The sequence below is a fragment of the Aulonocara stuartgranti genome (genome assembly GCF_965226115.1).
Source record: "Aulonocara stuartgranti genome assembly, chromosome: 18".
Classification (NCBI taxonomy): Eukaryota; Metazoa; Chordata; class Actinopteri; order Cichliformes; family Cichlidae; genus Aulonocara; species Aulonocara stuartgranti.
The window spans coordinates 3,043,717-3,065,284 of record NC_138954.1 but is presented as its reverse complement, the minus strand read 5'-3'; the positions used below and the strand labels follow the sequence as shown (position 1 = coordinate 3,065,284).

Below are 21,568 nucleotides of genomic sequence, written 5' to 3'. Positions count from 1 at the left end.
TTGAGTCGATATCTCTGCAACACAATACACAACGTGTCATTTCTTCAAAGTCTGACTTAATTTTCTCACATTAAAACTAATTTTTAAACAAAGTATATTTAGGTTTTTAAATCCAGAGAACTTCTCAGTACTAACCATTTCTGGCTTGAGAACCTCGTTATCGCTTGTTTTGTTTTTTCCTTCTTCTTTGGAAAAACAATTTGTAGGACTAAATATTGGCAATATTTATGGCTTTATCAGTGAGCAGGAAATTAGACTACTGGTTGATTTGGTTTGATTTTGTGATTTTATACGGAAAAGCTTGTTTTTAAAATCACATTTTCACACATGTATTTGTTTAATATAGCTTTTACTCTTAAATAATTACTATATTAATTTGCATTTGATGGTTAGACACGCTTATTAAAATGGGGACGGGGGTACCGGAGCAAAAAGGCTCTGGTAGAAAAACATCATTTATTTCTTTTTTTTTTCTTCTTTTTATAACGAACAAGAGACTCACAAAAACAACAAATAAAATAAATGTTAAAATGAAATATAAACGTGAGTTGATACAGGTTTCATCTCCCTAAGAAGGACAATCAAACGAGGAGTTATTGGGACGTTTTCATACCTGAAATTTGCTTGAAACAGTAAAAGGATACTTTGCACATGCGCACTGTGCATTAATTCCAGCCCCCGCCATCACTTCCTGGTCTGTATCGGAGAGCGCACATCAGGTGAGCGGCTACATTCAGGTAAGCTAACGGTGGAGTCTAAGGTCCTGCCTCGAGCCCGCGGTGTGGATTGTTCTGCTTCAGATACACGCACGCGCTGGATTGGACAATGTCCCCCGCGGCCACCTTCCACGCGCAGCTCGCCTCCATCATGGAGGTGCTGGCCAACACGGCCGTGGCGGAGATCTGCGAGCTCGTGGACAGCGGCTACTCGGTGTTGCAGCTGGAGATCTCGCGGAGTCGCAAAGAAAATGAGGTGCTGCGGAGGAAACTGCGCCTCATGGAGCTGCGGGCCGCCCGAGCGACCGCACTGCGAGCCGCGGTTACCGCCAGCGGCAGCGCGGTGCTCCACGCGAGCGGCCGCGCACGAGCCGAACTGAAGAGGAACGCGACCGCGACAGGTAACCGACCGTTAACTTCTAAATTCACAGCAACTACACTGTAAAAACGAAAGGAAAACTTTTTGACCAGAGTGCAGCATGAACTCGATTAATTGATGCGGTCAGTTTGGTAACAGTTGTTAATCATTTCCAGCTGCTTTGGTGTCAATGAAATAAACAACAGAGTACAAAAAGAAATGTTTTATGTTTATTAATTTTTCTGACTCTTTCCATTAGTTTTAGAGGTCAGTAGCACTTCTGATAGTATGAGGCGATTCCCGTGCCCTACCTGCAGAGTTTGCACAGGAAGTAAAACACCTCCAGACTGGCACATTAATACGTGCCATTGCCAGCAGTTTTGGTGTGTCTCCCAGCCCTGTCTCAAGAGCATGAAGGAGACTCTAGGAGAGCTGGACAGGGCAGTAGGAACCTTAAACCATCAGCAGAACCAGTATCTTCTCCTTTGTGTAAGGAGGAACAGAATGAGAACAGCCAGCAGGCCACTAGTGTGAATGTCTCTTACCAAGCAATCCGAAGCAGACCTTACGTGGGTAGCCTGAGGGCCTGAGTTCCTCTTCTGTGTTTATTGCCCAGCACTGTGAAGCTTGATTGGCATCAGCCATAGAATACCGGTACCTGATTTGGCAGATCCCCCGCTGGCGCCCTGTGCTTTCCACAAACGAGGGCAGGCTCACCCTGAGCACACGTGATAGACGTGAAAAGGTGTGGAGACATCGTGCCAAAATTTGGTGGTAGGTCAGTGATGGGAGGCATTGAGGGATGCACAGATGTCTACTGGCTAGCCAACGGCACCCTGACTGCTGCTAGGTAACGGGATGCAATCCTTGGACCCGCTGTCACAACCTGTACTGAAGTAGCGGGTCCTGGGTTCCTCCTGGTGCACGACAATCCCCGGCCTCATGCGATGAGTATGCAGGCGCTTCCTGGAAGATGAAGGAATTGATATCATTGACTGGTCCCACGCTCGCTGGACCCAAAACCCAGTCGAACACATCTGGCGCATTGTTTTAATCCATCCAACACCTCAGACTGTCCAGGGTTTTTAAAGAACTGATGTAGATCAATTTGCAGAAGAAAAAGGACATAAAGGACAATAAAATCGCAGCAATGCACAGAAAAAAAATAACATTTACAGCTGTACATGATTCAGAACTTTAAACGCCGTCCTCACTCCCCTCCTGCAGGTGAGGTAGTCTTGTCCAGAGTGTCCAATCAGGCGATGCCTCAGTGCAGAGACCACAACTCACCTGCAGAGCCGAGACAGGAAACCACACAGAGTACGGTGAGTAGAAAAGGTGGGAGGAGCATTAGCGGGATTTCCTCCCTCACTCTTCCTTTTTAACCTCTCTCCTCCAATTCCAGCAGCCTGCAGATGCTACCACAGCTGCTGTGATCAAAGTGGAGGACGATGACTGCGTATCCTGGTCCCAGTCTGAGCCGGACAGTAAGTATAAGAACCTGAAGAGAGCCTTTTTCTTCCTGTTTGACTCAGTGTAGTCTTTTTAGTTTGTAGCTGGCTCATACAGGACAGATCTAAACCCTATGGTGTCCAGTTTAAGCTGTGTAAGAGGCTAAAACTCTTTCTGCTTTCCTTTTATCTCCAGAAGGCTTCTGTCATAATGAAGAGGGACAGGTGGAGGCAGAAGCTGCAATCAAACAGGAAGCAGCAAACGATGGTGGCATCTCGTGGACGAGCGGGGAAGTCAGCTCTACCTCCACCTCTGTCCAGAACACCCAGAGGTCAGAAACCAGCAGTTACGACTGTTTGATATTTGAGCCACAGCTTCAGCATGGCTCCCACACCACCCAAAATCCTCTGGGAGCGGAGGCCGGCTGCTCATCGGCATCCAATTCAGGTGGCAGCTTCACATTCCCGCACAGCAAGGTGAGTCTGTCTGCAGCAGAGCGACCTGCAGGTTTCCAGAGCAGCCAGCAGAGGGCGGTGCCTGCAGACGAGCTTCCTGTTAGGAAGGAGACGCCAGGAGAACATCGCTCCTTCATCCGGAGGGGCGGGTGGAGACAGGATGCCATCAGCAGAGCGGCAAGCCACAGAGGCGAGGATGGCGGGGGAAAGTCGTTCGTCTGTAACTGCTGCGGGAAAAAGCTCGCCTGCCTCAAGAACCTCAAAACCCACATGAGGGTCCACACCGGCGAGAAACCGTTCGTCTGTGCGCTCTGCGGTAAACGCTTCTCAGACTCCAGCAACCTCAAACGCCACCAGAGCGTCCACACGGGCGAGAAACGCTACGGCTGCGTCCACTGCGGCAAACGTTTTGCCCAGTCGGGATCGCTGAAGGTCCACATGACCGTCCACACAGACTGCAAACAGTTCAGGTGTTCGTACTGCAACAAGACATTCATATCAGGCAGCCACCTGCGGCGCCACATCACTCTCCATGCAGGAGAGAAACGGTTTGGCGCCGTGCAGTGACAGCTGGGAGAAGCGGCATTGCAGATATCTGCAGTGAGGTAGTCTCACAAACACGTGACCTACTGTAAAAATGTGTATCGTGTATGTTTGAACACAAAACAGATGTTCTTGGATCACCTGCAAACGTTTTCACGTGTTTCATTGGAACATATGGCAGCAGACAGTGTGGCCGCCGGGGATCGGCTCGATTTCAAGCCACTGCTTCCAGTTTTAATCAGACTTCGGAGTCGCTCTTAGTCTGGTCTTCTTCCCAGGTGAGGAGACACCTGGACAGATTAGGTCTTAATATTAATAATAACTTTATATAGCACTCTTCACCAGGTAAGAACTATGTACATAAAACAACACAATCGATCATACAGCACAAATCTAGTTAAAAGCCAGTCTAAATAAATGAGTCTTTAGCTGCTGTTTAAAAGAATAAATACAATCAAGGCAACGTAAAGATGGAGGCAAAGCGCTCCACATCCTGGGGGCCACCGCTCTGAGATCTGACTCCCGTGGTCTTTAAATGTGTTGGTGGGACTACCAACATCCTTTGATTAGATGATCTCAGGCTGCGAGAGGGAGCGTGGTGTTCTAAAAGACCGGAGATGTCGGCAGCAGCGTCACGACGTTAGAAGTCAGCACTACGAGTTTGAACTGGAAGCCAGTATACTGAGAATTAAACTGGTGTAATGTGCTGTCTTTTTGTTAAGAGCCTTGCAGCAGCAGGTTGACTGGGGACATCCTCAGTGTCCCCCCAGAAGAGCTGGAGGCATCTGGTTCTCTGTCTAAACTTTGACCTTTGACCCAGGTAACAGAAGGAAGGCAAGAAAGGGCTTTGTGTCCATCAGGTATTTGTCTTGGGCGTCAAGGTTGTCATGTTCAATTAAAACTCGGCTTCAGTTAACTGTGTCCATGCTTACTAACCTAAAACCAAAATGTAATCGTACTTTCAGTAGTTTCAGTCTTTGTAAAGTTGCTGAACCCAAATAAAGCCCGAGGAGCTGTTGCACTTTGCCAGTAAAAACAAAGCAAATCCACAAAATCCAAAGCTAACAGCTCTGTTTGGATAAAGAGGATGGATACTGAAGTGTGGTCACATCTGCAGAGAAAGAACTGCTCAAAAGATCCTGAACTGAACTCTATGGAAAAAGGTAACAGCCAATGAAACTTCCATGAGGGGAAAAAGACTTTTGAAGTGTAGGGGAAACGTTTTTAGTGGATGGTGGTGTTTGATTTAAACTCAAAACTGTTTTAACAAGTGAATTCAAAGTGGGCGCCACAGCCTCCTGTCTGGGCTGGGAACTCGTTTAAACTAAATCTTAAAATTTCCATTAAACATTTACATTGAAGAAAACATCCATCCCACTGTCTCATTTGAAGTTGGGTCAAAGTGGTAGCAAGCTCAGGAGGGCACCTGAGACTTTTCTAGACTTCTGTTTCTCCAGCAATGGTTTCCAGCTCTTCCTGAGACGCTCCCAGGATAAATATCAAGTGCATTTCTGATTTCCTCTGGATCTATCGTCACCAATATGGGATTGGAAATCCTCCAAGGGGAGGTGCCGAGGAGGCATGCCGATTGTGTCCTGAACCTCCTCAGATGTAGGAACAGTAGATCTAGGTGGAGCTCCTCACCTCCATCTCTAAACTGCCGCCCATGTGGGCCGATGTGACAACCAGAGGTCGCCGACTGTTGAGTGAAGTTTAGATACAACAGGCCAAGTAAACAATAGTCTTTCCCTGAACTTGTATGTGAGCGATTAAAGAGACTACAGATCCTGAGATCAGCTCCAACACCTGAGCTTTCTGTGTGGCTTCCCCCAACAATCCAAAGACGTTCAGTTATTGGGGGAATCTAAAGAGCCCATAGCTGTGAATGTCAATGGTTCTCTGTGTCTCTGTGTTAGCTACGTGTCAGGTTGGTGAGCTTTCTGTGGCAGCTGGGATAGGCTCCACCCTCTGATAAGAATAAGTGGAAGAGAACCTCTACTTCCTGTTTCAAATTTCACTGGTCATGGTGTCACCGGGCAGGGACCGAAAATAATCCTTCACAAGTCTTGTGGTTTTTCAGTAGCAGGTGTTTTATACAACGTTCATGTGTGAAACTAGCCTGTGGTTGTGTGAAGGTAACAAATGTTTATGACTGTACATCGAGTTTCATTGTGACTGACGTGTAACTGAAGAAACGTGAACGAACTTCCTTTTTCTTTTTTATCATTTTTAATAAAAGCAGCTGCTAAAATCAGAGTGCTTTGTTTTTGTTTTAAACTATTCTGATCACTTGAAATTTGATCCTTTAGGCGTCTCAGTTTTAACATGACAAAAGTGGAGAGACTGAGTCAGGTTTATTTTCTTTTTCCTTCCTCTACTTCCAGGTGATAAGATGTAGGTCTGAAAAGTGAAGCCGTAGAAGGAGCGCTTCAGTCTGGTGTTCCTTCTAATGGCCGACTGGGTGCGATTCGTGTGGCTGGTTGCTTCCACGTTCTGTGCCCTCAAACGCTTTCCTGACCAGGTTTTGGTTTTCTTAACTAGTTTAAACTTGTACTGAATTCAGCACAATATTATTAGTTTTTTTAATACATTTTGGTCCCATTGAGAGCCAAAAAAGAAAGCACAAAGTTTTGACTATATTAACACTACCTTCACCTTAAGGTAGCAGCTTGTTTGATTAGGATTTCAGGCTCGCTGCATGGTGAAGGTCCAGCCAGTGATACTGAAGAAATTTGAGTTCATTCACCATCGATGTAATCTTTTTTTTTTTTTTTTTATTAACAAAAACAAAAATCATTAACAAAAACTAAAAAGCCTGAATCACTTTCAGAAGCTGCCAATGGGACCATCACATGATCCCCAAGTTTTGCATGTTTTGCTGAGAAGCTGCAGCTTATGGCCACTTCCTGTTGGAGCCGTTAAAAAGAAAAGAAAAGGTTAGACTGATTTAAGTTAACTTGAGAACCCACGAAAGTTCTCAAATTGATTTAAACTCACACATCAGCCAAATCTAAACGGACAGCATGGATGGGCACGAGTAGATTTGATGAGATCTGTAAAGTTGGAACTTCTGAAATCTATGGAAGATGATGGATTCCTGCTTGTGGGTTTTATTTCCTGGGCTGTTTCTCTGACAGTTCTCAGGTATTCGGGCTTTGCTTGCAGCTTCAGGTTCAGTCTAAACACATTAAAGCACACAACGGTCAAGACTCAACACTTGCAACTCTTTATGTGCAAAAGGAATCACCCGAGTGACTAGTTTCAGCTGTTGAACAGGTGTTAACTGACTACTCACACCTGACAGCTGACATTTTATGAAACTGAAATCCATGACCATCAATTTAAATCCATTTAAAACAAAATACAGATACAGTTTGTCTTTGTAATATAGTTTAATGGATCATAAACATTCACCTTAGCCGAGACTAAATATAGCTGACAAAATCCCAAATACTGTAAAAGTTCATTCTCAAAGCACAGCGCCATCAACAGGCCAAAGGCTGATTTGCAGACTGAAACACAGCGATCCACACTGTAAGAAATAAGGATTACTTCATCCTTTAAACAGTCATTTCAGAGGCTGATTTCACACTGATTCACATGTATACATTCAGAATTTGTTCCTTTGCTTGAAGTTCAAATTAAATTTGCGTCTTGTTTAAGGTGAAATTTTACAGTTTAACTTCCAGAGACTCAAAGTACGATAAAATACAATAAAAAAAAAGATACAATAAGTGCTGTTACAAGCAAGAATTCCACATGTGAAAATAAGTGCAGTCTATAGAAATTACAAAACTATTTACATTAACAGTAACTCCATATTTAGTAGTTCCTCCACACAGAATGTAAAATTTGTCTTTAAATCTATTAAAATTATTTTCCTCCTCAGGATTTTTCTGTCTTTTACTCTAAATTTTATATTTAGAAGAACACCATTAAAAACTTGATCCACTTTGAACTTTGTTTATTTAAAGCTGCACTGACTGATATTTGGCCAACAGGGGGCAGACCCAGAGAAACCATCTCTGGAGTTGCATTTTTAGCTCTGTTTTGGTCTCCTCCACCACCTGGAAAATATAGATTTTTGACCATAAAGCCAAAACTAGGATTTAGAAGAAGCTAAAAAAAAAAACTTCACACAGCTGGAAGTTACAACATTAAAAGCAAAACCTTTAACATTACAAAGATTTCATTGATCATTTGATTCATGATCTGTTCTTATACAAAAAGTATTAAGCACAGCTTTAAATTCAAAGTTGAGCAGAGCAGTATTAAAAACATCAGTACAACACATTGATTGCTGTTCATTGATTACATGTGGTAATACATCACCTGTAATGTTATCTTTAAACAAATTTGGCACTTGGATTAATTAACAATAATTCCTGATTTATGAAGACAGGGAGAGAGTTAACCACAAAGATTCAGTCACACCAGAGCTGAACACCTTGAAACTTTGGCTCCCTTAGTTGTGCTGGTAGTAATTAGCGATGAACGTTAAGTGCGTGATTAGCTAAAATGGCTAATTAGCTAAAGTTAATAAGCTATGGTAGAATAGCTTATTAACTTTATAAACATTACAACTGTCTTTTCTCGAAACTAGCTAGTTTGTCTGTATCTAGTTATAGTTTTATTTACCTTTATCAATTATATAATGTAAATTGTAAAAGAGTGCTGTTAGCTTTAGCATTTCCTGGCTGATAGGAATACTAGCTGTTAGCTAAACGTCTTTTAGGATTCACCGCAGTTATGATGTTAACGTCCCACCAAGTCGAAAATAACTGTTGTAAACGTTATTTCAGGCATCTAAAAAACCTTGAGATTTTGTTGAAAAGTGAAACATGAAAAGATACTAACTAAAAATTTGATGCCAACTTTGCTTTTACTCTTTATCCAGATTTTAGACAAAAGTAAAACAACGTGGGCATTTTGGGGGCTGTTTTTGTTGGGGTTTCTGTGCCTCATCTGGTGTGACCGTTTTAACCCTTCATGCTACAGATGCGATGCCGCGTTCACGTCACATGAGAGGAACGTTGTCAGTGGAAAAGATTCCAGTCTTTATGGCTTGCTAGCATTAGTGAAAAATTCACAGCCGGAGTCTTATTATAGCATTCTAGGTGTAGATCTACACCTTAAATTGGTGTTTAACTACTTTAACCAACAGACTAGATAATAGTCTGATCTCGATAGTTTTCAGGATTAGGTCTCAGTTTTCCAGTTATAACTAAAACCCAGATGTTCACGTACACGTTAGAATCACATTTCTGTTAATTAATGCAGCTCCCATGTGACCTAACCCAGCATGATGAGGTTTTTTGTTTTCTTTTTTTATCCTAAAGGCTTCAAATGATCTGAACATGAAGAGTTAAACATTTCTCTGCTCCGCTAGTCAGTTTCCACAAACTTTATCACTCAAACATTTCAGCTTCACACCAGAGGAGCTGATCTGTGCTGCCGGAGGACCCAAAGCAGAGATCATCTCCTCCTTCTTCACTCTTGGCGTAGTTTGAGGCCCAAACATGATTCAATTTTTAAAAACTTTATAAGACAAAACATCTCGTAAAGCGCTACAGTACTTGGTTTTCTTACAAAGCTTCTACAGCGAGTATTTTGACTTTAAGAGATCTCTCCCAAATCCACAAACGTTCTCCCAGCTTATTGAGTTTCTTCCATTTTCTGGAATTATTGCTCCTTATAAAGGCAAATTTGCTTTTAAAAATAAGAGCTTTATATGTGTTTGTGTAACCAGGTCATAAATAACATATTTGAACCTTCGACCTGTACGGATTACGTTTGTACCACATTAAAGTCTCCCAAGAATCAGACAAAAACAAACGGAGTGAAAGAAACCACTCAAAGGCAGAATGTTTGAACTTGATCTGCTTTTCTTACCTTTTTGTCTCTATTCAACATATCTGTCAGTGCGTTTCAACAGCATCTCAGGGTTCCCTTTATTATTATCACCATGTGAGCACTGCTGGCTGATTGAAGGCACCTAACAGCTGAAGAGTTTTACCACAAAATGCTGCAGAGAATAACTATCTGAAAATAGCTCTTTAACATTAAATATACACAATTTTCAAGCGTTTACTGCAAATTAAATGTGAGAATTTTCCTTCTGTAACAACCTCACATGGTTTCTAGTGGCCAAGAGATGAGCAAATGCATAATGGACACTACTGTTACCTATTTTCTTTAAAACTGGGAAATAACCCAGATAAAATATATTTGGCCCGGATTCAGGCTAGATCCATCTTAAGTTCTGGACCGGATCCGTGCAACGGACCTGAGCTGGTGTCTTTTAGCACAATGGCCGAATACCGGTATGGATGCATTTTAATGATGTAAGCCAGATCCTGGAAATGAGCCTCTATGCTATGAGGTGGTTCTTGTCCAAGGAAGGTTTGGAAGGCAGCAGATTCAAAGTGCTTCAGGAGGATTCAGGAGTTCTTGTGGAGGTCTGAGCAGGCATCCAAGCACCTTATTGGTTTATAAAAAGCCCAGAAGCCTCAATATTGTTCTCGACATTCTTCATCCAGCTAAAGAAGTTCTAAACCCGGGGTGGGGATCTCCAGGCATCACGGGCCGGAATCCTGCAGGATTTAGATGTGTCCTTGATCCAACACAGCTGATGTAATTGGCTAAATGACCTCCTCAACATGTCTTGAAGTTCTCCAGAGGCCTGCTAATGAACTAATCATTTGATTCAGGTTTGTTGACCCAGGGTGAGATCTGAAACCTGCAGGACACCGGCCCTTGAGGCCTGGAGTTGGACACCCCTGCTCAAAACAGTCCTGAGAAGATTCTTAAAGTAGATGATTGTTAGCTGTTTGAAAGTCCGGTGGAGAATTGAGAGGACCTTCTGGAGGTCTGTTTGCTTTAACGGCCTCTGCTGGTTTCATAAACTCCCATTTAACTGACTGTGATCAATCAGGATGATTTACTGAACACTATGGCCCTGCCCACTGACCTGTCATCAATCGATGTCAGCAAATTAAACCTGATTTTATAGATGTAAGAAAGTATTTTGTACCAGTAAAATTACCAGGAATTCAGTAATCCAGCTTTCACAATAAAATCTGAGCTGAACTTTAATGTGAAAATACTGTGTTTGTGGGTATTTTATTTTGTAGTAAAACTCTTCATTCTGTTTATTCTGGAGGGAAAAATGGCACTTTTATAGCCTCCAGGGGATTTTTGTGCATTTGGTTTTTATAAAAAGTCACAGCTCTTATTTTTATTTATTTTTTGCCCTTTAACCCTGAAAATGTTTTGCAGACATTAAACGTCTGACGTTTGGTCACTTTGGAACGCTCAAAAAAGCCAAGATCAACTACAAACCAAAGAAAGAAGACACTCCTAAAATACATCGGCTACATTTTGAGTTGATATGAATGTTTTTAGCTTTCTAAGCTGCTAAACTACTAACATGTGCCACTGAGCTCCAACACTTTAATAACAACTTTTTTCAGCTAGAAGACATTTCATGGCTTAAATCTGACTAAAAGCACGAAGCAGCCTCCTGCTCTGCGTGTACATTTCAACGTAAAGATGACACATTTTTAAAAATGTGAATACAAAAACCTCTTTTAAGGAGTGATTTTTGTTTTAAAAGGAGAAATGTTTGCTCTAAAATGTTTTCTGGAGCTCAGATTATTTTGTGCACCTCACATGCAAACATAAAGTGAAATAAAAGTCAGAATCTAACGTTTCTGATGAGTCCCGTCCGACCTTTTCGCCTTCTCCTCCTTCAGGTTCTCCAGACGCGTTTCCTCACTCGTTTCTCGACGTGATGTCCTGAAACCGAATCAGTGGCAGCTGTTAAAACTCGTTTGTCTCCTCTGCAGCTCAAATGTGAGAAACCAAGTTTCTGATTTCAGACTCACCTCCGTCTTCGCCCTCCTCCACTCGCCCAGCGGGCCCGACTTTGTCAGGACTGAAAGAAACGAGAGCAGTGACGTGTTAAAATCACCAAAACAAAATCAGATTCGTGCTCTGCTGGCAGATTAAAAGCAGTCAGGAGCTGCAGAGCAAAACTGCACCAGATTTACTTTTATTAGTTCATATTATAATCAACAGGATTCATTGGGTTTATTACAGGACAATGGTGTTTTCAAGACCCCAAAAGTAAATGTAACCCAAACTGTAATGATTTACCATAAGCTGGTGTTTATAACCGCTAGTATTAATATCGCTAACAAACTGCATTCATCTCTCTGGATTTTAAACAAGTTGCAGTCGTTTCGGCTTTTTTTGGAAGACAAACTGATCATTTTATGTAATTAAAAAAAAAATACAGTTGTAGAGAAATGTAGTCGTCTGTCCTTTGCTTCAGTCTGTGGTTTTGATTTTAAACACTTAAAGCTGGTATTTGGGAAACGAACGAAGGTCTGAAGCTGAAATTACCAGCTTGTCATAAACAAGTTAAATGTGAATATTTGAAGACTTTAAGAGTCTTTATAACCAGTTTAAGTTAAAAGGCCAAACTGGGCCAAACTGGTATCACTCATGCTCCAACAGCAGTGGTTGAAACAAATAGTGAGCTGCAGGTGACTGCAGTTTTAAAGCAGCATTTAAAAAACAACTTTCTCATTAATTACAAAAAACAGCCCAAGCAGGGAGCTGGAAGTACAGTGGAAACATCCAAGTAAAGTAATGACTCTCCCTGCCAGCAGGGGGAGACAAACGTCTTATTTCTGTTTAAAGGCAGCCTGTAGTGATGAAGAGCGGCTCCATTCACACCAGTGTGATTGTAAAACAGGGATTTGTACTGAGGGCCAAATAAACTTCTGCAAACTGAATAATTCACGGGTCACAGCTGGACCTCTGACTGAGTTTCTGTTACCCGAAGACAAAAGATCTTTAATCACTGAACAGAAATGTCTTTGATACTCACGCATACATGTTGTGATCATCATGAAGACGGTCGACGTGACAGTCGCGCTCCACCACAGACACCTGCAAAACAACGGTCTTTGAACACATCGGCACTTCCACACAGAAAGATCACGCCGTTTCTGTAGACGGGACAAAACATGGAGGCAGCTTCAGGTCTGAAACATGAAGCCCGTGTTGAGGCGTCTTAGAGCGTATTCTTTTTAAAGGCCACCAGGGGGCGACACTTACTTAGAAAACTGGGAAAGCATCTCTGTGACGATGTTATAGGCTCAGTCACTAGTTTAAAAAGATGCATCTTATTTTGACACTTTTATTTTCAGAGTGAGTAAGGACGTAAAATGGGATGTTCTCATTGGTTGATGAGTGTGCAGTTTCTCAGTGAGACCTGCCCCTCACTCAGAAATAAGAGAAACAAACACGTTTTTAACTTTCATACACTTTTTAGAGCCCTTAATAAATAAATTGTGTTTCTGCCTCTATGATGCATTTAGCTGCTGCAGCTTTCTAAACTAAACTGAGCGGACAGATGAGGCATTTTCAGATCCTCGATCGGCTTCAGGAAGATTTTCTGGGAGACTTAAAGAGATTTTCTTGGTTCATGCTGATCAAACAATCAAAGTGCTCTGAAAAAACTAAATTAGGAACTGAGGTCTCACCCCGAGTACATAGCTGTGAAGATGAAGACGGTGAAGACGAGAAGGAGGAGGGCCTTCATCGTGAACCCTGAAACAGAAAGAAGAATAACTCGGGTTAGGCGAACAGAGGTCGAGCTTTGTGGTGGAGATCGTGGGTGTTAGTTTTGTGTCTTTGGTGGTTTCTGCAGATAAAAATCATCAAATGTTTTTCATTCAGCATTAAAGTCGAGTGAGATGAATGAAAACGTAGAGATTCAGACTGGATCTGAGCAGGCTGCTACGAGTCTCTGCAGGCCTCTGACGTCAGAGACCCTGCGGCTCACCTGTGGGCTCAGGTGACGCCTGACAGCAGCAGGTGTTGGTGTAGAAAGGTGAAGGAGGCGGGACTTCGGAGAGGCTGCCCAGCGACTGGGTGAAACGCTCCTTTGACTGACAGATCTCAGAGCAAATCTCCTCGTGGATCAGGAGATTTGGAGACGGGGCTTCTTTGTCGGGAGGAGTCGGGACCTCAGTGGAGTCTGAAAGAAAAAACAAAATCATTGTTCATTGTTGTCCATGTTAATTTGAGCGTACTCGCCCTTTAAGCAGTCGGTTACCCACCGTACGTGAAGGCGCGGCTCTCCTCCAGCTCAGTGCTGTTGAGCGGCGACCAGGACTCGTCCAGACAGGCCGGACCATCAGGGCTGCTCCTGGACCAGTCCAGGTCATGGTCCTGGTCAACTTCCTGCTTCTGGTTCCAGTTGTTCACTGTCCCGAAAACACCTCTGAAGACTTTCTCATCGAGCCACGACTGGCAGCTCCCCGTCACATCGCTCAGCAGGCGAACCAGCGAGCTGCGAGGTCGCCGCCTGCGCCGGAAAACCCTGAAGGAAAAATGAGTGTTCAGACACGTGTGTGTCCTTTGGCATGTTCAGAGGTTTTTTGAACTTTGTTTTTTGTCATTTTGAGGAATTTGTGTCTCTTTGCACAGAAAAGATGAACAAAATGACATAAAACAACATCAAAGTGAAACAAAGAAATCCAGAAAGAGCTAAAGAACGAGAGCCCCAACAAAAAACCTCAAACCCAACAAAGTGGGTTAAAGTGCAGAAAGTGACCAAAAGCAACTCGAGTGTGAAAACACTTCCTCAGAGAATGACCACAGCCTGACAAAAATAACCACAATGTGATTTGAAACAACAGGAAGTGACCAAATCTGAGCGCAGCGGCCCGCTCTGTCTGACTGCACACCAAGAAATAAACGTCAGGAACAACATTTAATCGAATTTTAAAGTAAAGTAAGACTTTTAGTTGTTATTAAAAGATGAACTCTGCAAACACATCAAGGCTTCACCTGTGAACACAGAGTTCATGTAACAGAACAAAGACGCTTTTCTCATGTTGATGGCAAAGTGTTCAATAACATGGGGTCTCCTAGCAACAGTGATCAATGACATCACACACCCTGGTCCCCGAGAGCAGCTGATGTCAGGTCTGAAGTATTTACAGCTTTCAAACCTACCCGACATGTGCCGAACGGCTCACTCTGATTGGCTGTTGGAGGTGACCTCACCGCTTTAAAGAGGTGTGTGTGTGTTTAACAGCTGTCATACATTTGTACGACCACGAGACGTTATGTTCCTGTTGCTGATGTAAAATAATCCCGAAGGGAGGAAAATGTTATGGAACGAAGGTTTTTCCAAACTTTGTTAAGCGTTTGGTGAATGTCACAAAGCGTTTGGCGTTCGGTTCTCTCAGCTCTGTAATTGCAGCTGATGTCATCGATCATTTTCTCCAAAAAAAACATGTAAAAAGACTTTTTCTCAGTCTTTGGTTAAAAAAAAAGCAATATTAAACTTCTTGTGATGCTGTAAAATGCAGTAAACGCAGGCTGTTAGCTGCATTTCTTGGTATAAACTCTCCTTTGGTTAATAAAATCAAACTAACTCTGAGGCAGAGTTTGAGCTAAACACAGTCCAGACTTTTACAATCCCAAAAAACTGTTGTGACTGTTCATCCATGTGTTTCAATGAAGTTTAACATCCAGGTGTTCACGAAAAAGAAGATTTACGAGTTCAGCCAAGTTCGAGATAGCAGGAAATGAGCTTGCTAGTTTGCATGTAAAGCCACAGCTCTGATTTCACTTTGGAGGTAAATAAAAACAGAAAACCAAACAACAGCGATGTTTGTAGCGTCCGTAAAGTTAGACGAATTGATCCACCATTTTGGCCGTGTGCCAGTTGTGGTAGCAGAGTCGGATCAGTGAATAAAACCTGGTCACACAGGCAGAGAAAGACTGGTCTGCAACCGTTTGGCAACCACGATTCATAAAGAAAAAATCCCCAACCGGTTGTGAGTGGTTGCTGGAGGTTAATGACAGTGGCTGGGAAAATGACTGTTAAAGCCCCAGTAACACAGACTGGTCAGTGACCACCTGGCAACCAACTGTTGTTAGGGAAAACGTGTATTCCCCTACTGGCTTCGGTTGCTAGCATCTTGCTGCGGTTGTAGTTTGAATGAAAGTGACCGACTGTAGTGTTGCATTGTCTGTAAATGCTCTCCAACTACGAGCTGAGCGTTGGCAAAACTTCAAGAAGTGTGACACAAACAGGAAATTGAGATAGTTCGCTTTCAAAATAAAAGTCACAACTTTTACTTGTGCATAAACGTGGAACGAGCGAGCTCACTGAAACGAAGTTTTTTCTGCATCCAGATCTCAGGTAAAAACAGTCGAAATAAATGGGAGCCTCCGGGTCTACCTGCCGCTCTCACCTGTGCAGGTTCTCCTTGTAGGAGACGCTGGTTTTGCAGGGCGTCAGTGACACGTTGCCCTCGTCGTCCCAGGAGAAGCTGTCCTCGGTCACGTCATAGTATCCATTGGTGAGGAGGCGTGGCGAGCGGCGGCAGCAGCAGGGCTCGCTGCCGTGCGCTGAGGTGTAGCAGATGTAGGAGGAGTCGGGAGAGAGCAGAGACACGTCGAGGCTGCAGGAGAGAGACCAGCAAAGGCTTTTCAAACTCCTCCTACTGAGACTTCACACGTTCATCAGAAACAGGAAATAAACGATGCTTTTACCTCTGACAGTGACTGTTCCTCAACCTTCGCTTGACTGGAGAGCCTGAGCGGCAGAAAAGACCATCAGAGATACACACAAACACACACACACACACACACACACACACACACACACACACACTGGTTTCTAAATACAGACGACTTTTATCAGCATGAAGAGGCACAGAACATTCTTGGGTAAATCTGCTCAGAGGACTTGATGAAGATAAAAGCTGGGCAGGAATGTGACAGACGGGCAGCAAAGTGCTCCACAGAGCTCGTCTGAGGAGCTAACATCAGATCTGTGGAGCCGCTAAAAGCTTTAGTTTGGTTTCCGATCGTTTTTCACATCCATAACAGTTTGAACAGTTCGAATAGGCAAAAACAAAATTTGCTACAATGTCGTAATAAAGTCCCAGAATAAAAGTAAAGTGTTGGTGAACGTGGTCGGTGATGTCGGTGACGTACTTGTGACGGCGCCGGAGAAGAACAGAGCCATGTTTGTCTGCAGAGCGGCGTCCGAGGATCTGTGAAGCGCATGAGAAACCAAACAGCTGTCGGTGAGAAACAGGCAGATGTTGTTCTAACAAATCTTTTCAATGAAAGGCCAAAACCAGCAGAGAGAGCGCCTCTCCAACCCTCCTGACCTCAGACACGACCGGTCTCACACTGAACGCCGTCAGCTGACAGCTGCTCTTTCAGCGAGACACTCTTATTATTTTTATTGTGATTTAGTGAATTTATTCTGGTTTTTACTCTAAGGAGACACTTTGTGTTATTTAAGCTTTTTACATCACATTTTATTGGATCTTATTAAAATCTATACTTATTTTAACATTTATCAGATTTTTTACTTTCTTTTTAAACTTCATATTATTACATTAACTTTCCCTTTTTTGTATTTATGCAAAACATATATATACTTACTTATTTTATGATATATGTTACAATATTATTTATTATTTACTTTTTTTTACTTTTATTGATTAAAAAAATTATAGGGATTTTACTTGTATTAAAATTTGAACATAATGAGCTCATTCACTTTATTAGATTTAACAGGAAACTGTTGTGATTCAGGGCTTTATAAATAAAACTGAATTGAATTATTGCACCTTTCTTCGTGTAATCTTTATTGAACTTCTATTTTACTGTATTTGTCTGAGCTACTCTAGCTTGTGTCTATTGTTTTTACAGGAATTTCCAAACTTTTGGGATAAAAAAGCACATTTGATCTTTCCTCTGTCTCTATTTAAAGTTCCTGTTGTTGGGGTCTATTTTCAGCGGTGGATTAATCTGCACTCGGTGGTGTAGTGAGTATTTCTAGCAGCAGGATTTTGTGCGTGTGTGAGAGTCTGAGTAAACCACAGAGTGTGTGTTCATAAAGGAAGTTGTTGTTGTGTATCTGAGCTGGAGCTCACAGACATTTCTCAGACTTTTACACCCAGCTTTTATTAGTCGACTCATTTTTTGCTGGTTTGACTCCCAACGAGAAGAAAAATCTAGAAAATCCAAAAGAAATCTTGTTTTTCTTTCTGTGACTTCAGCTCTTTAAAAATCCTCCTTCCTGTCTGATCTGCTCCTCAGCAAAGCTTCACTCAGTTCAGCTGAATCTCTGCAGTCTGAGCACTCGAGGGATTAACTGGAGCTAATCTGAGCTCATCTAATCCAGACTGATCAGGATATTTATAACAGGCTCTGTTTTTGGGTCTTACCTTTAAAGTTGCTCTTTGTTCTCTGCTGCGCTTCTCTCACATCCTGCAGAGACGCAGCCTGAGAGCAGACTGTAGAAAGAAAAACAGACGCTGTGACTCTGAGCTCACGCTTCCTGTTAACCCTTCATCAGCTGACCGACACACACGCACACGTGCACACACACAAACAGGAAACGACTTTGTATAAACTATCGTCTCTGTACGAGAGACACAGACGTTAGACAAAGAGCCGGTGAGTGTGATGGTTTGTTAACAGGAAGCTCTGAGGGACGAAGGCTTCTGCACAAACTGAAGCACATCATCACATTTGGATCCCACATCGTGTTTCATGGATAACGAGCCTTCGTGGCAGGATGAGAAAAGAACACAACAAGAGGCCGAGGACGAAGGCCCGGGGGATCTGATGAAGAGGAGTCATCAGCAGGCTGAGTGATTTGAACACACAGACTGTTAGAGGGCAGTGAACAGAGGCGCTCTGTGTCACAGCGAATAGATGAGGAGGAGCCTGGGGCTCGCCTTTCTCTGCTCCTCCTCAAGATTCAAAAGAAAACCAGTCTGGCGTCCGGTTAACGTCCACTCAGCAGCGAGACTCAATGATGAAGGTTCAGCCCTCCAAAAACAAAACAAGAGAAGGAAGCGGCGTGAGCTCGGAGGGACGAAGAAACACTCCTCATCTGCTACACGTCAGCGCAAACATCCGAAAGATTTCTGAAGTTTTTAATCTTTTTTCTGTAAACCTGCAGATTATAATCTGAAGAGTTTATCACAGGGGTGTCAAACTCTTCTCAGTCCATGATGCTAGCAACCACATACAGCACAGCTGAGCACCTGTAAGCCAATAAAAACAGGCCCCTCTGAACTGTTTAAACGGATTTAAAATGCGTCCGTCCATCCCTGAAACTGAGGAGGAAAAATATGTTTTTTAAAAATTTTACTCTGTTTTTTTCTGGGTTCGGTCAGTGTGATGTCACAAAGAGATTTTTCATCTGTGGCGCCTTCGTGGCTCTTTAAGCGGTGCACATTGAGTAAAACAATAACCTGATGCTGGTTCAGCCTCTGAAGGATTTTAAACGTTCCTCCTGCGCAGCTCTTGCACAGCTGCAAAGCTGCGAGTGGGCCGGGCTGCAGGCTCTGGTGGGCCTGCCGTGGGCCTCGGACTCTATGTTTATCCTCTGGACAGCAGCGTTTACATTTTATTATTTCTGCTGTTTACGACTTCCGCCTGAGAGGAACAAAAACAGTCAAATAAAAGATTTTTCCTGTTCTGGGAAAAAGTAAAAAGGACTTTTTCCCCATGAGGCTTCAGTACAAACCGAGATAAAGACAGACTGTTTATGTCAAACTACACGATCCGATCTGGAAATATCTGGGAATAATGATTTGTGTTACGATCGATCCCTCTGGGTTTGTGTCAGGAAGGACAAAACGCTGCCAGATCAAACATGCTGCTGTGGCGAGCCGCGTGAGTAAAGGAGCATCTTTGATTTTCACGTCGTCCTTCCTGCTCTGCTGAGTTTAGACGGAGAAAACAAACATGGATGCAAGTTTGTTTAAACAGAACAAGTCGAAAAGAAATAATTATGTTTATTTCAGTTTATGTTGACTGAAAACAGCAGAGGAGGAGAGGTTTGGACTACAGTCTGAACTCATGCACCTCTGAACTCTTTCTGGGATTTCTGTGTGATCAGAAAACTGCCTGCTGGCAACTTTTCGCTGAAAACGCAGATGTTTATTGAACTGCTTTCATCGTTTTTTAAGAACCAGAGAGATTTTTAATGAAAGAACATTTGATGGTCGCAGCTTTTCAGATGTGACTGTTTGTTTCTTTTCTTCTTTTTCACTTTGGAGTTTCAACTGTTTTCAACCAGGACAGTTATGAGTACATTCACTAAAAAAGATGATTTGAATCTCTACATCTGACTTCTGTGAACGTTTTTCCTTCTTTTGTTTGATTTGACGTCGTATTTTGTGTTTCTGATATTTTCCTGTCGCTGCAGCAGCAGGTTGGTCTCTCCTGTAAAAGTGCTTCTGATGCATCATTTAAAATAATAATATATAATATTTACTTCATGGTGATCTAATAAAAGTAAATATTAACATTAGAGGCAGGAATAACTCAGTAAGTAGAGTGGTGTCCCCATGATCGGAGGGCGGGGTTTCGATTCCCCTGAGGTACCCCTGAGCAAGTGCCCACTGCTTCACTAAGTGAGTGGGTTAAATGCAGAGAGGAATTTCCCCACGGGGATCAATAAAGTATACAAAAAAAGGCTTCGGCTGTTATGTGGATGTTCGTATAGCTTCCTGTTTCTGTATTGAGACTAAAGATAATCTAAATTATTTAATAATAACTGAATCCCCCCTCTGTGCCCCCTTTATGGATTCTTCCCATCCCGTGTTTCCCAGCATGCCTTGCAGCAGCAGGCTGGTCTGTGCTGGAGCTGCTGATGTTGGAGGAAAACGCGTCAAAAACGGAGGAAACCATTTTCCACCTTCAGACACTCAGACTTCTTCGATTTGCTGTTTCAGCTCTAAAATCACTTTTCATGTAAATCTGAGGATTTTTGTTTAGTTTCGTTAATAATGAGGAACAATAATGAGCTCGAGCTTCATTGTTGAGTATTTCTGTGTCATTTTCCTGTAACACACTAACTTTGAGCTGTTCGGTTATTATTTTTTCACGCTTTGCTGGTTTAAAATGATCCGAATTCTTCAGAATATCCTGTAAACACTTTGATCTCCGCGTTTTTCCCACGTGATGCACCTCTGATCGTTCCTGAAATATCCCCACTATAAAATATCTGTGGTGTAATTTTACTCTGATACACATAATACTGAAACAACCCGGAATTACAGTTTTTATTATCGTGTAAATAAACAGAAATAATAAAAGAAGCTTTATAAACATAAACAAGTTTATTTTTATTTATTTTTCTTTTAGGATGAAGTTAAAGTTTGCATAAATATCCAGCCCGTTAAAAAACGGCTGTTTGAGTTTGTTTGTGTGTTTTAAGTTGGATCAGCAGCAGAAAAACAGACAAAGAGAAACTAACGGGACTGCAGCTCAACTCACCGATCACTTTTCCTCCTTTTTTTGTCCGGAAGTGCAGAAAAATCTTCTTCCGGACGCTGAACCTTTTTCGTTTTTCCTTTTCGTATTTTTTCTTCTAGACTTTCGCTTTGAAATCTTCACATTTCGTCTCCAGGAGGATAAAAACAAGTCTCCAGCTCGCAGCTGTCACTCTGCCTCGCCCACATGCAGGAAGCAGCCGCTGCTGTCAAATTAAAACACGTATGGTTTTCAAAGTAAAAGCACCAAGCGAGACAAAAATATTTAAACTACGCAAAACTGATAATTACTGAATAAAACATATATTCGTGCAGGTTTTTTTCTTTATGTCCACGCAGATCTCTGTGTAGAAGCCAGCTGCTTTAGCGTCTAACCTTTCAGACAACTTTCTTCTGATTGGCTACCCTCACAAAAACAGTCGGTGGGGCTTCTGTGTGCCTGACATGACCATACGAGGATTCTTCCCTCTCCCTGAAATTACGCAGGTCTACAAGTTAAAAAAAGGTTTGTGTGTTTGAGTTTGCAGTCTGAGCTTTGGGCTCATTATTTGACACATCGGTCATGTTTGATAAAACATCCACAAACAGGAGATCCGGGACAGTGTGCAGTTGGTTTCTAATCTTCAGCCTCATTTAGAGACAAACACATGTGAAGAGATAATCGCAGAGTTTAGTTCAATATAAATAAAAGGTTTCCTG

The 21,568-nt window shown here is 42.5% G+C and overlaps 3 protein-coding genes across 4 annotated transcripts in view; 1 reads left to right on the top strand and 2 right to left on the bottom strand.

Moving 5' to 3' along the window:
• Window positions 1–676, bottom strand: part of dnaaf11 (dynein axonemal assembly factor 11) — a 51,344-nt gene extending 50,668 nt beyond the window's left edge. The window contains exon 1 of the mRNA XM_082514307.1: window positions 614–676. Within this exon, the coding sequence (XP_082370433.1) occupies window positions 614–653 (40 nt within the window). The 5' untranslated portion in view covers window positions 654–676. The remainder of the gene's footprint in view (window positions 1–613) is intronic.
• Window positions 677–825: 149 nt separating this feature from the next.
• On the top strand, window positions 826–5,794 carry LOC309694310 (uncharacterized protein; the record flags this gene model as incomplete). 2 transcript variants are annotated; one of them, XM_082514312.1, is made up of 4 exons in its annotated part: window positions 826–1,117; window positions 2,302–2,399; window positions 2,480–2,561; window positions 2,722–5,794. In XM_082514312.1, 4 exons carry the CDS (start codon window positions 826–828, stop codon window positions 3,546–3,548), a joined length of 1,299 nt encoding a protein of 432 aa, XP_082370438.1. In that variant the 3' UTR covers window positions 3,549–5,794. The 2 variants fall into 2 exon arrangements, with proteins under 2 accessions (XP_082370438.1, XP_082370439.1); XM_082514313.1 differs by having other exon boundaries at window positions 2,483–2,561; window positions 2,722–5,793.
• Window positions 5,795–6,897: 1,103 nt separating this feature from the next.
• tmem71 (transmembrane protein 71) lies at window positions 6,898–21,063 on the bottom strand. Its single transcript, XM_082513836.1, has 11 exons — window positions 20,874–21,063; window positions 17,804–17,872; window positions 16,557–16,615; window positions 16,110–16,152; window positions 15,809–16,018; window positions 13,658–13,920; window positions 13,381–13,575; window positions 13,079–13,145; window positions 12,421–12,482; window positions 11,411–11,460; window positions 6,898–11,321 (listed from the first exon to the last, which is right to left on the bottom strand). Exons 3-11 carry the CDS (start codon window positions 16,585–16,587, stop codon window positions 11,298–11,300), a joined length of 945 nt encoding a protein of 314 aa, XP_082369962.1. The 5' UTR covers window positions 16,588–16,615; window positions 17,804–17,872; window positions 20,874–21,063; the 3' UTR covers window positions 6,898–11,297.
• Window positions 21,064–21,568: the final 505 nt, after the last annotated feature.